At 35.0% G+C, this 14,510-nt stretch overlaps 1 protein-coding gene across 1 annotated transcript in view; it reads right to left on the bottom strand.

Moving 5' to 3' along the window:
* Positions 1 to 14,510, bottom strand: part of EFCAB13 (EF-hand calcium binding domain 13) — a 331,371-nt gene that overhangs the window by 254,778 nt on the left and 62,083 nt on the right. Inside the window, 2 exon segments of the mRNA XM_058561286.1 lie at positions 1,335 to 1,409; positions 6,707 to 6,850. Of these exon segments, the coding sequence (XP_058417269.1) occupies positions 1,335 to 1,409; positions 6,707 to 6,850 (219 nt within the window).

The raw sequence follows: 14,510 nt of genomic DNA, 5'->3' as shown, positions 1-14,510 counted from the left end.
TATATAAGAGAATTTAAAATGGATAAGGAGGAAAAGTGAAAATAGGGGGAGACTGGTGGATAAGGAGGAAGTAGAGGGTTAAATGGATAGAAGGTCCCAATGAAGTATATAGAACCAATAATGAGTGTGATGAAGAAATGAGCAGCCAGATGAAGAAAAAGGACAAGAAGTAAATATCAATATTAAGAATGAGAAAGGAAATGTAACTACAGATATGAATAAGATAATATACTATACAACTCCGTGCTAATAAAATTTTTTATCTTCATGAAATTGAAATTCCTAGGAAAAATGAAGTGACTGACAGTGCAAATAATCTCTTCATCCAATTAATCTATTGTGTTCTCTTGTATAGGAGACAAATTAAATTGATTTACATTATAAATTAAAAATAGCTGTTACTGGGCCGGCCCGGTGGCTTAGCGGTTAAGTGCGCGCGCTCCGCTACTGGCGGCCTGGGTTCAGATCCCAGGCGCACACCAGCGCACTGCTTCTCCGGCCATGCTGAGGCCACGTCCCAGGTACAGCAACTAGAAGGATGTGCAACTATGACATACAACTATCTACTGGGGTTTTGGGGGAAAAAAGGAGGAGGATTGGCAATAGATGTTAGCTCAGAGCTGGTCTTCCTCAGCAAAAAAAAGAGGAAGATTAGCATGGATGTTAGCTCAGGGCTGATCTTCCTCACACACACAAAAAAAATAGCTGTTACTTAAAATGCACTATTACCTAATATGTAAGCACAAAATAACACAATGCTACTTTTAGCCTCAATTTTTAAAGTACTAACTTCACTCGATTTAAAATGCACAGATATGACCTTACATTTCTTTATGGTGAACTTCTTAGTGGCAAAGACTGTCTTTATCATCTTAGCATACTCACAGCTTAACATAAAGCCTGGTACATAAGGATGGCTCAATGAATGTTATTGAATAAATTGGAAGATGGATAAAATACGAACAGCTAAAACCAGAAATTCTGCATTATTGTACTCAACTATAGTCACTGGATGGCATCACTTTCCCAAATTTGGAAGACATTTTAAATCTTCCCTAAAATGAATTTCATATACCTGGTTCTAGCTCTCTATAGTAAGTGTGAGGATGAAAAGTAAGATGAGGATAGCTTTCAATTCATTTGCATGTGGCAGTTGTTCTAGATTTAGGGATCAGTAATGGAGATGATGAAGGCCAAACATATCAGAATTAAGCCAGGCATTTATTTGCCTGATGATCTATAGGATGACTAGATCTTTTAGTATATTATACTCTCCTAAAATCTATCAAACATTTTAGCCCACAAAAAACACAAGATATGATGTTCTTACATACATAATTTTTCAGAAAAGCGTTCCGTGTTATTCATCATAGTATCAACGAATTCTTTAAAATTCACTTTTTTCTTTTCTAAAGGGAAAAGAACACATTTTCTTTAGTATCTTCAAGTATTAAATTGTTATGACAAATATTGACTTATGTAAAATAAGTTATATATTCAGGGAGATAGCATAATTATATCCATTAGCTAATACTAACCACTAAAAATGTATGAGTATAAGGAGGAAAAGCAATTCAATTTACAAGTAAAAAGTAACCACCGAAAAACCCTAAGAAAATTAATCAAAATCCTTCTAGTCACAAGTGTACAACATTTTTAACTTTTAACTTACATTATCTTGTCTTGGCCTTGAAACAACTCAGTAAGATATGTAGGTGAAGAATTAGTGTTATTTTATATATTAAAAAAAACAATACTTATACATGATAAAGTGATTTTTTTCCAACGTCATAAAAGGAAATGCAAGATCAGGGATTAGAAGTGAGTTCTCTTGACTCCTGGTTTCTTCCACACTGGGCTACCATTCACATTGGTATCTTTACTTCAGTATACTATTGAAACCATTAAACGTTTTAATAGTCATTTTATACCTAGAAAATGTCTCTCCTTGATTCTATAAAGTTTCTCATAATATCCTTATGTTAGAATGGATAAAAAATTTCTAAGAATTCTCTAAGGCCACATATAAAGGTTTTATACAGATATGACGAGCATTTAATAACCCTAGTCCTTTGCTTACCTCGCTGAGGGAAAAAAAATTCTAATGTGCTGTAAAAGATGAAGCACGGCCTATTCTCTATTCCTAAGATTAAATATCTCCCAGCAGTTTACTCCAAGGAGCACCAAATCCCTTTGTATTCTTAGCTAAATATTTGAAGACTTAAAAAAAAATGAGACCCTGAAAAATTCTGGGGGAATGTTAGAGTTAATAAAGATTTACATTCCCTAATAGGAACATATAACTTTCTAAAGCAATAAATTCCCTTATTTTTGATAATGTATATTTGATACATAAAAAGAATATTTGTAACATATATTAGTTATGAAGCATGATAATAAATCAAACTCCTGTGAACCCACCACTCAAAGGAAGAACATTATTAATACCACTGCATCTGCTTCTGAGCTTTTCCCATTCCATTCTCCTGCTTCCCCCACAGAGAGAACATTACTGAATTTTTTAAATTTACCAATCTCTTGTTTTCTTACATATAATTTTAAACAGGATAAACAAATTATTCCTTACTTTTGTCTTCAAGCTCTATAAAAATTGTTAGCATGCTAGAGCAATCTGAGACTTGCTTTTCTTATTTACTATTGTACTGCTAAGAATCATCCATATAGTATATTGCTATAGCTCACCAGTTCCACTAATGTATATACCATTAGTATTCCCTTATACACCAACGGTACATACCACAATTTATTTATACATCATTCTGTCACTGATCATGTTGGGTTTTTGTTTTTGTTGGCTATTGAGATCAGTGCTGCCATGAACATTCTTGAACATATCTCCTTGTACATTACTGCAAGAGATTTTTTGGGATTTATAGCTAAGAGTGGATTTTCTAAGCCATAGGGTATGAAAACCTTACAAAATACTACATAATGTTTTTCAAAGTTGTTTTACCATTTTTGCCATATTTACCAACACTTAGATTAATAGATTTCTTAATTTTCCCCCATTTAGTGAGTATAAAAAAATATTTCATTGTGACCTAAATTTTGCATTTCCCTGATTACCAATGATGTTGAGGATTTTTTCATGTGATTATTAGTAATTTGTGTTTCTTCATCTGGAAATGGCTGTTCTTGTAATTTAGCCATTTTTCTATTGAGTTTTTAATTTATAGGGGTTTCCTATATATTCTCCAAAATAATCCTTTGCTGTTATAAGTGTTGCAAATAATCTTCACTCAGTTTGTGGCCTGTGCTTTCATTTTCTTTGTATTATCTTTTAATAAAGAGAAGTTCTTAATTTTAGTGTGGTCAAATTTATCAATCTTTTCTACTTAGTGATCTGGTATCTTTAAAAAATCCCTCCTACACTAACAATGAAGCAGCAGAAAGATAAATTAAGAATACAACCCCAGGCGCAAGCCCAGTGGCATAGCGGGTAAGTTGGCATGCTCCACTTCAGCGGCCTGGGGTTTGCAGGTTCATATCCCAGGCATGGACCTACACACTGCTTATCAAAGCCATGCTATGGCAGCATCCCATAGAAAGCAGAGGAAGATGGGCATGAATGTTAGTCCAGGGCCAATCTTCCTCAGCAAAAAAAAAGGAGGATTGGCAACAGATGTGAGCTCAGGGCCAACCTTCCTCACCAAAATAATAATAATAATACAATCCCATTTACAGTTGCAACAAAGAGAATAAAATATCTAGGAATAAACTTAACCAAAGAGGTGAAAGATCTGTACACTGAAAACTATAAAACATTGCTGAAAGAAATTGAAGAAGACACAAAGAAATGGAAAGATATTCCATGCTCTTGGATTGGAAGAATTAACATAATTAAGATGTCTATACTTCCTAAAGCAATCTATAGATTCAACGCAATCGCTATCAAAGTTCCAACATTTTTCACAGAAATAGAACAAAGCATCCTAAAATTTATATGGAACAGCAAAAGACCTTGAATAGCCAAAGGAATCCTGAGAAAAAAGAACTCAGCTGGTGGCATCATACTCCCTGACTTCAAAATATACTACAAAGCTATAGTAACGAAAACAGCATGGTACTGGCACAAAAACAGACACACAGATCAATGGAATAGAATCGAGAGCCCAGAAATAAACCCACACACCTACGGACAGCTAATTTTTGACAAGGAAGCCAAGAACAACAATGGAGAATGGAAAGTCTCTTCAACAAATGGTGTTGGGAAAACTGGACAGCCACACGCAAAAAAATGAAAGTCAACCATTATCTTACACCATCCACAAAAATGAACTCAAAATGCATTAAAGATTTGAATGTAAGACCTTAAACTATGAAACTTCTAGAAGAAAACATAGGCAATATGCTCTTCAACATCAGTCTTAGCAACATATTTTCAAGTACCATGTCTGACCGGGCAAGAGAAACAATAGAAAAAATAAACAATTGGGACTACTTCAAACTAAAAAGCTTCTGCACAGCAAAGGAAACCATCAACAAAACAAAAAGACAATCTAACAACTGGGAGAAGATATTTGCAAACCATATATCTGATAAGGGGTTAATCTCCAAAATACATAAAGAACTCATGCATCTCAACAACAGAAAAACTAACAACTCAATTAAAAAATGGGCAAAAGACCTGAACAGACATTCCTCCAAAGAACATATACAGATGGCCAACAGGCACATGAAAAGATGTTCAACATCATTAACTATCAGGGAAATGCAAATCAAAACTACAATGAGATATCACCTCACGCCCGTCAGAAGGGCTATAATTAACAACAAAGGGAACAACAAGTGTTGGAGAGGATGTGGAGAGAAGGGAACTCTCACACAGTGCTGGTGGGAGTGCAAACTGGTGCAGCCACTATGGAAAACAGTATGGAGCTTTCTCAAAAAATTAAGGATAGAACTACCATATGATCCAGCTATTCCACTGTTGGGTATTTATCCAAAGAACATGAAAACATGAATGTGTAGAGATACATGCACCCTTGTGTTCATAGCAGCATTATTCACAATAGCCAAGACTTGGAAGTAACCTAAGTGCCCATCAAGGGACAAATGGATAAAGAAGATATAGTATACATACACAATGGAATACTACTCAGCCATAAGAAACGATGAAATCCAGCCATTTGTGACAACATGGATGGACGTTGAGGGTATTATATTAAGCGAAACAAGTCAGAGGGAGAAAGTCAAATACCCTATGATCTCACTTATAAGTAGAAGATAAAAACAACAACAAACACTTAGAGGCAGAGATTGGATTGGTTTACCAGAGGGGAAGGGGGGAGGGAGGACAGCGAAAATGATGATTAGACACATGTGTGTGATGATGGATTGTAATTAGTATTTGGGTGGTGAACATGATGTAATCTATGCAGAAATAGAAGTATAATGATATACACCTGAAATTTATACGATGATATAAACCGATGTTACCACAATTAAAAAAAAAACAAAATTCCTCCTGACTCTAAGTCAGAAAATTTTTCTTCTTTTTTTCTAAAACTTTTACTGTTCACATCTGGCAATTATTACTGAATATGGTATATAGAGAGGGACCCAATTCCATTTTTTTCCACTTCAATAGTTAATTATTCTATCATCATTTATTAAATGATGCCTCTTTTCCCCCTGTGATCAGCCATCTCATTACATATGTTTCCATATATGTGTGTGGATATGTTTGGAAGTCCCTTATCTTGTCCTATCAGTCAATTTCTCTATTCCTGTGCCGTTCTCACACTGTTTTAACTACTCTAGCTTTATAATGAGTCTTAATATCCAGGAGAGCAAGTTCCCCCCAACACCACACACACATACACACACACACACACACACCCCTACACACATTTTTCTTCTTCAAGAGGGTTTTAGCTATTCTTGGCCTTTGCTCATGCACACAAATATTGGAATTAACTCATTGAAAAAATGTCAAGGTTTTATTAGAACTGCTTTGGATAAACAAATAGGAGAAGGAACAGTCTTGGGTCTCTGAATCCAGGAACATGGGGTATATTCCGATTTATTTAGATCTTCATTAATGTCTTTTAACAAAGTCTTATCATTTTCTCCACACAAGTCTTACACAAATTATATTAGATAGATTCCTATTTCCTGTTTACTTTTTATTATGGAAAACTTAAAATATATACAAAATCGAAAGCATATTGTAATGCACTCATGTACTCTCCTAGCTGTAAATATTATCAACTCAAGGCCGTTCTTATTTCATCTATGACCTCACCTACTTGTCTACCTCACTCTTACCCTTTCCCATTAGGAAAGTTTCTGCTAAGTTATAGGGGCACAGATATTCAAAACTGGTACCTTTATTATGAACTGTGGGCTTTGACATAATAAAGAGTCCTTTGCTTTCATTTAATGCCTTTTGAACTGACTTCTATTTTGTCAGAGGGCAAAATCACAAACCTATTCTCTTTTTGTTTGCACTTTTGCCTAGGAAAAAATATCTGAAAAGACTATAAATATTGGTTATTCTGGATAACGGGATTTTGAGTATTTTGTTGTACTTTTGGATATTTTTGTAGTTTTCTGTATTGGCTTAATTTTAATGGACTTTTTTTCTAATAAAAATAATAAAGTCATAATTCTGAGAAAAAAATGCAAACTGACCCTCTTTTTAGATGTGTCAACTCAGTTTTTCTAAAAATATATCACTTACCACCAGCTTCAGTCAACTCTACAATCTTCTCAAATTCTGATTTAGAAAGGTAAACTCCAAAGTTTTGAAGACAAGTATTCAGATCTTCAGAATCAATACTTTTATCTTTAACTTCATCAACAGCTTTAATGATATCCGTCAACACTGAAAATAAAGGAATATGCTAATAAGTATTAAATATGTTAAAAGGAAAACAGCAATAGTAAGATGAATTTTAGTTCTAACAATATATTAACAAAAATATTAAAAACTTCAGAAATGTTATATATGAAAAGCAGTACCAGAATATTTAATAATACTAAAAATCAATAAGTTACAAAATCAGAGTCAAAAATATAGTATTTTACTTTGCTATAGTCTCTGTATCTAAGGAAGTGCACTGACAATACCACAAGTAAAAACACATAGGAACAAAAATATGCAATTTCCCCCAATTAATTCTCTAACAATTTAAAATTCCCTAGTAGTCTGTTTCTCAGTAGCAGACACAGAATTAAAAAACCCTCAATTCCAAATGATAAATTGGGATATGATTGTGCAGCAATACATGGCTCAGCCCTTGGTAAATTCATCTTAGTTTATCTTCTGTAAACATAAGTATTATTACTTGGAAATAACTATCCTACATGTCTTTTTATAATACTTTGGAATTGATGCTTTACAAATGCAGTATTCCCTCCATTAAATTTAGACTGATAAATTTTTACTGCAATGAAAGCTTTCTTGAAAGAAAATACTTACAATATACAAATTAAGAGGCCTGATAGACGTCTATGTGTGTGATGTGTGTGTGTATGCGTATAAACTCTGGAACAAATTAAACTCAAATAGGTTTTCTCTACTAGAAGATTAAGATAGGTAAAATGAGGAAGCTGGGCAGTGGAGGGAACTAAAATCATTTGCAGTAATTAATCTGCTTCAAGCAGTCACTGGAAGTCATTATGGATTGTTAAACAAAGAAATGATGATCAAAATGATGTCTGAGTTAGATGATTCTTAAAAAGATGATTCTTACATGTAAATATGTAGAACTTCCAAGATACATGTTCCTATCTTGAGAAAGAAATTTTTAGGTGAAAGGAATTCTCACTTAAAAGTTAACAGCTGAGGAGTGATGTTAGCAAGATACTTAAGTAGGAAGCCCTGAACCCTTCTTGTCTGCACAAACACACTGATTCAGCAAAAATTCATGAATAAATTCCCTTTGTGAGAAATCAAAAACTAATTGAAAGGCTCTTGCACACCAGGAGAATGCAAAACCAGACTCGCTGAGGCCAACAGAGAGATCTGGGACACTCTCCTGCTGGAGACCCTTCCCCCAGTGCTGCACCATATGATCTGGAAGAAATCACCTAGCTCCCAGCTTTACCCAGGGAGGGAAAGGGTTGGTTTACATATCCAGTAGTCCAACTTTTCCAAAGGACTTCCCCAGAAGACTGGCTACTGTCTTGCCAATCTTGGAGCTCTGATGGGTCTAGCACAGTCTAGTTGTCTGGGGAAGAATAGAGGCAGTGGCTTGGGTCAGTAGATGCCAGTTATCCTCCCCTCTGCTCAGCACAAAGTGAGCAGATGAAAAATTCCAGCTCTCAGCTTCCTCCTGGAGAGGGAAAGAGTTGATCCATGCATCCAGCACCCCAACTTCTTAAGGGCTTCCCAAAGAACCAGCATCTGTCTTGCCAGTCATGGAGCCTGGGGAAGGAAAGGGTTGGTAGAAACTCCGAGAATATCTGACTGGGCTGATTGATGCAGGTCTTCTCCTGGATAAGGCCAGTCTGGAGGACTGGGAAAAATGCCTGCCTTCTCTAATGCACAGACACCAACACAGAAAGTCTCATAACTCTCATAAAAAAATAAAAGATAGATAGATGGATAAATAAATAACTCTCATAAAGATGCTCATTGAGATCAAGAGAATAATGCATGAAAAAAGTAAGAACTTCACACAGAGCTAGACAATATTAAAAAGTACTAAACAGAGGGCCAGTGTGGTGGCGCAAGCAGTTAAGTGCACACGCTCCGCTGCGGTGGCCTGGGGTTCGCCAGTTTGGATCCCGGGCATGCACCAATGCACTACTTGTCAAGCCATGCTGTGGTGGCGTCCCATATAAAGTGGAGGAAGATGGGCACAGATGTTAGCCCAGGGCCAGTCTTCCTCAGCAAAAAGAGGAGGACTGGCATGGATGTTAGCTCAGAGCTGATCTTCCTCACAAAAAAAAAAAAAAAGTACTAAACAGAAATCCTGGAGCTGAAGAACACAATAACTGAAAAGTTCACTAGAGGTGCTCAACAGCAGACCAGCTCAATCAGAAGAAAGAATCAGTGAACTCAAAGACAGGTAACTGAAAAGAATTCAGTCAGAAGAGCGAAAAGAAAAAAGAACGAAAAAGAGTGAAAAATGTTTAAGGGACTTATGGGACAGCATCAAGTGGACCAATATACATATTATGGGAATCCCAGAAGCAGAAAACAGAGAGAAAGGGACAGAAAATCTATTTAAAGACATATGGCTGAAAAATTCCCAAATCTGGGGGAGGAAATGGATATCCAGATCCAAGAATCCTAAAGGACACCAAATAAGATGAAGTGAAAGAAATCCACATTGAGACATATTATAATTAAATTGTCAAAAGTCAGAGACAAAGAGAGAATTTTGAAAGCAACATGAGAAAAGCAACTTGTCACATACAAGGGAACCCATAAGACTATAAGTGGATTTTTCAGTAGAAATCTTTGCAGGCCAGAAGGGAGTAGAAGATATATTCAAAATGCTGAAAGGAAAAACTGCCAACCAAGAATATTATATCCAGGAAAGCGGTCCTTCAGAAATGGAGAGAGAAAGATTTTTCTAGACAAACAAAAGCTGAAGGAGTTCATCACCACTAGACCTGTCTTACAAGAAATGCTAAAGGGAACTCTTCACACTGAAGTTAAAGGATGCTAATTAGTAACATGAAAACATATGAAACTATAAAACTCATTGGTAAAGGTAAGTATATAGTCAAATTCAGATTAATCTAATTCTGTAATGGTGGTGTGTAAACCACTCACTCTAGTATGAGGTTTAAAAGACAAAAGAATTAAAAGTAACCATAACAAAAAATATGCTAAAAGATACACTATATAAATAGATTTAAATTGTGACAACAATAGCAAAGTGTTGGGGGAGAGTTAAATGTAGTTTTTGTATGTGATTGAACTTAAGTTATTACTAGCTTAAAACAGACTGTTACAAGATATTTTATGTAAGCCTGGAGGTAAGCACAGAAAGAAAACACCTATAGAAGTCACACAAAAGAAAAGGGAATCAAAGATGATCAATACAAAAAGTCAAAATACAAAGGAAGACAGCAAGAGAAGAAAAGACAGAAGAACCACAAGACTAACAGAAAACAACTATCAAAATGGCAATAGTAAATGCTTCCCTATTAATAATTACTTTAAATGTAAATGTACTAAACTTCAATCAAAAGTCATGGAGTGGCTAAACGGATTTAAAAAATAAATTAAAAAAACAAGACTCAACTATATGCTGTCTACAAGAAACTCACTTTATTTTTTTTTTTAATTTTTTTTTTTGTCAGGAAGATCAGCCCTGAGCTAACATTCATGCTAATCCTCCTCTTTGCTGCAGAAGATCGGCTCTGAGCTAACATCTATTGCCAATCCTGCTCCTTTTTTTCCCCAAAGCCCCAGTAGATAGTTGTATGTCATAGTTGCACATCCTTCTAGTTGTATGTGGGACGTGGCCTCAGCATGGCCGGAGAAGCAGTGCATCGGTGCGCGCCTGGGATCCGAACCCGGGCTGCCAGTAGCGGAGCGCGTGCACTTAACCACTAAGCCACGGGGCCGGCCCAAGAAACTCACTTTAAATTTAAGGACACACATAAGTTGAAAGTGAAAGGATAGGAAAAGATATTCCATGCAAATGGTAATAACCATAAAAGAGCAAGGGTGGCTATACTTACATCATAAAAAATAGATTTTTAAGTCAAAAACTATCACAAGAGACCAAGAAGGACGTTGTATAATGATAAAAGGGTCAATCCAGAGGAAGATATAAAAGTTATAAATATATATGCACTCAATATCAGAGCACTGAAGTATATAAAGCAAACATTGACAGAACTGAAAGAAGAAATAGAAAGCAACACAATAATAGTAGGAGACTTCAATATCCCACTTTCAATAATGGACAGAACATCCAGACAGAAGATCAATAAAGAAACAGAATATGGATCTAATGTACAGCACGGTGAATACTGTTACCAATAGTGTATTACATACTTGAAAGTTGCTAAGCAACTAAACCTTAAATCTTCTCACTACACACACACATACATCAAAAAAAAGGTAATTATGTGAGGTGTTGGAGGGGTTAACTAACCCTATTGTGGTAATCATTTTGCAATATACGCATGTATCAAATCATCACGTTTTACCCTTAAACTTACACAATGTTGTATGTCAATTATATCTCAATAAAGCTGGGAAAAAAATAACAGAGGACTTGAATAACACTATAGACGAAATGGACCTAAGAGACATATACAGCAACAGAATACACACAATTTTCAAGTGCACACAGAACATTCTCCAGGATAGATCACATTACATCACAAAACAAGTCTTAACAAATTTAAGAAGATTGAAATCATACCAAGTATATTTTCTGACCACAATAGAATGAAACTAGAAATCAATAGCAGAAGGAAAACTGGAAAATTCACAAATATGTGGATTAAACCACACAATCTTGAACAACCATTGGGTCAAAGAAAATCAAAAGAGAAATGAGAAAATACCTCAAGACAAATAAAAATGAAAACGCAACATATCAAAAGTTATGGAATGCAGCAAAAGCAGTACCTGGGGGAAGTTATAGTGAAAAATGCCTAAATTAAAAAAAAAGAAAGACCTCAAAAGAAAGACCTCAGCTAAGTTTATATATTAAGGAACTAGGAAAAGAAGAATAAACTAAGCTCAAAGTTAGCAAAAGGAAAGAAACAGCAAATATTAGAGCAGAAATAAATGAAATAGAAAGATAGAAAAAAAAATCAATGGAACTAAGAGCTAGTTTTTTAAAAGATAAACAAAATTGACAAACTCTTAACTAAACTAAGAAAAAAAGAGAAAAGACAGATAAAATGAGAACCGAAAGAGAAGACATTACAACTGATAATACAGAAATAAAAAGGATTGTAAGAGACCATAATGAACAATTATATGCCAAGAAAATGGACAACTGACAAGAAATGGATACATTCCTAGAAATATACAACCTCAAGACTAAATCATGAAGAAACAGAAAGTCTAAATAGACCTATAACTAGTATAGAGATTGAATCAGTAATCAAAAACCTCCCAACATAGAAAACCTCAGGACCAGATGGCTTCATTGGTGAATGCTACCAAATATTTAAAGGAGAATTAACACCAATCTTCTCAAACTCTTCCGAAAAATTGAAGAGGAGGGAATAGTTCTAAACTCATTTTATGAGGCCAGCATTACCCCAATACCAAAGCCAGACAAAGATATCACAAGAAAAGAAAACCACAAGCCAATATTCCTGATGAATAGAGATGCAAAAACTCTCAGCAAAATGCTAGCAAAGTGAATCCGACATCACATTAAAAGGATCATACATCATGATCAAGTGGGATTCATCCCTAAGCTATAAGGATGGTTCAACTTATAAAAATTAATTAGGGCCAGCCCCGTGGCTTAGGGATTAAGTGTGTGCGCTCCGCTGCTGGCGGCCCGGGTTCGATCCCGGGCGTGCACCAACGCACCACTTCTCCAGCCATGCTGAGGCTGCGTCCCACATGCAGCAACTAGAATGATGTGCAGCTATGACATACAACTATCTACTGGGGCTTTGGGGGAAAAAAAATAAATAAATAAAATCTTAAAAAAATTAATTAATGTAATACACCACATTAACATAATAAAAGATTAAAATCACATAATTGTCTCAATATATGTAGAAAAAGTATATGCCAAAATTCAACACCCTTTCATAATAAAAACTCTCACCAAACTAGAATAGAAGGAAAATACCTCAACATAATAAAAGTCATATACGAAAAACCCACAGCTAGCATCATACTCAATGGTAAAAAAACTGAAAGCTTTTCCTCTAAGATCAGGAACAAGGCAGATGCTCACTCTTGCCACTTCTATTCAACATAGTACTGAAAGTCCTAGCCGAATCATTTAGGCATGAAAAAGAAATAAAAAACATTAACATTGGCAAGGAAGAAGTAAAATTATCCCTGCTTGCAGATGACGTGATCTTATTAAACCCTAAAGACTCCATTAAAAAAATTTTTTTAAAGCTGTTAGAACTAATAAACTCAGTAAAATTGCAGGATACAAAAATCAACCTACAAAAATCAGTTGTGTTTCTATACACTAACAATGAACTATCTGAAAAGGAAATTAGGAAAACAATCCCATTTATAATAGCACCATAAAGAATAAAACATCTAGGAATAAACTTAACGAAGGAGGTGAAATACTTGTATACTGAAAACTACAAAACATTAATGAAAGAAATTAATCAGGACACAAACAAATGCTAAGGCATCTTATGTTCATGGATTGTCAGACTTAATATTGTTAAAATGTCCATACTACCCAAAGCAATCTACAGATTCAATGAAATTCCTATCAAAATCTCAATAGCATTTTTCACAAATAGGAAATAAGAAAAAAATTCTAAAATCCATATGGGACCACAAAAAACAACAAATAGCCCAATCAATCTTGAGAAAGAAGAACAAAGCTGGAGACATTACACTTCCTGATTTCAAAATATATTACAAAGGTATGGTAGTCAAACAGTACGGTACTGGCATGAAGACAGACATATACACAAATGGGACAGAATAGAAAGCCCAGAAATAAGTCCATGCATATACATCTATTGATCTTCAACAAGGATGCCAAGAATACACAGTGGAGAAAGGATAGTGTCTCCAACAAATGATGTTGGGAGAACTGGATATTTAACATGTAAAGAATGAAATTGGACCCTTTATGTTACACCATACACAAAAATTAACTCAAAATGAATTAAAGACAAACATAAGACCTGAAACTGTAGAACTATTAGAAAACAAATAAGGGAAAAGCTTCTGACATTAGTCCTAGCAATGATTTTATGGCTATGACACCAAAAGCACAGGCAACAAAAACCAAAATACAGAGGTGGGACTACATCAAAATAAAAAGCTTGTGCACAGCAAAGGAAACAATAAAGAGAGTGAAAAGGCAATCTGTGGAACAGGAGAGAATATTTGCAAACCATGTATCTGATAAGGGGTTAATCTCCAAAAGATAAAAGAACTCATACAACTCAATAATCAGAAAGACGAACAACCCTGTTTTAAAAATAAGCTAAGGATTTGAATAAATATTTCTCCAAAGAAGACATACAAATGTTCAACAGGTATATAAAAAATGTTCATCACTAATTATCAGGGAAATGCAAATCAAAACCACAATGAGATATTGCCTCAGTATGGCTATTATCAAAAAAACAAAAGACAACAAGCATTGGTGAGGATGTGGAGAAACTGGAATCCTTGCACACCACTGGTGGAAATGCAAAATGGTGCAGCCACTATAGAAAACAGTATGGAGCTTTCTCAAAAAATTAAAAATAGCACTATCTACCATATGATCTACCAATCCCACTTCTGGGTGTTTATCCAGAAGAATTAAAATCAGGATCCCAAAGAGATATTAGCACTTCTATGTTCATTTAAGCATTATTCACAATAGCCAAGATGTGGAAACAAC

The sequence above is a fragment of the Diceros bicornis genome, chromosome 18 (genome assembly GCF_020826845.1).
Source record: "Diceros bicornis minor isolate mBicDic1 chromosome 18, mDicBic1.mat.cur, whole genome shotgun sequence".
NCBI lineage: Eukaryota > Metazoa > Chordata > Mammalia > Perissodactyla > Rhinocerotidae > Diceros > Diceros bicornis.
The sequence above is the reverse complement of the archived record's forward strand: the minus strand, read 5'-3'. Positions and strand labels throughout refer to the sequence as shown.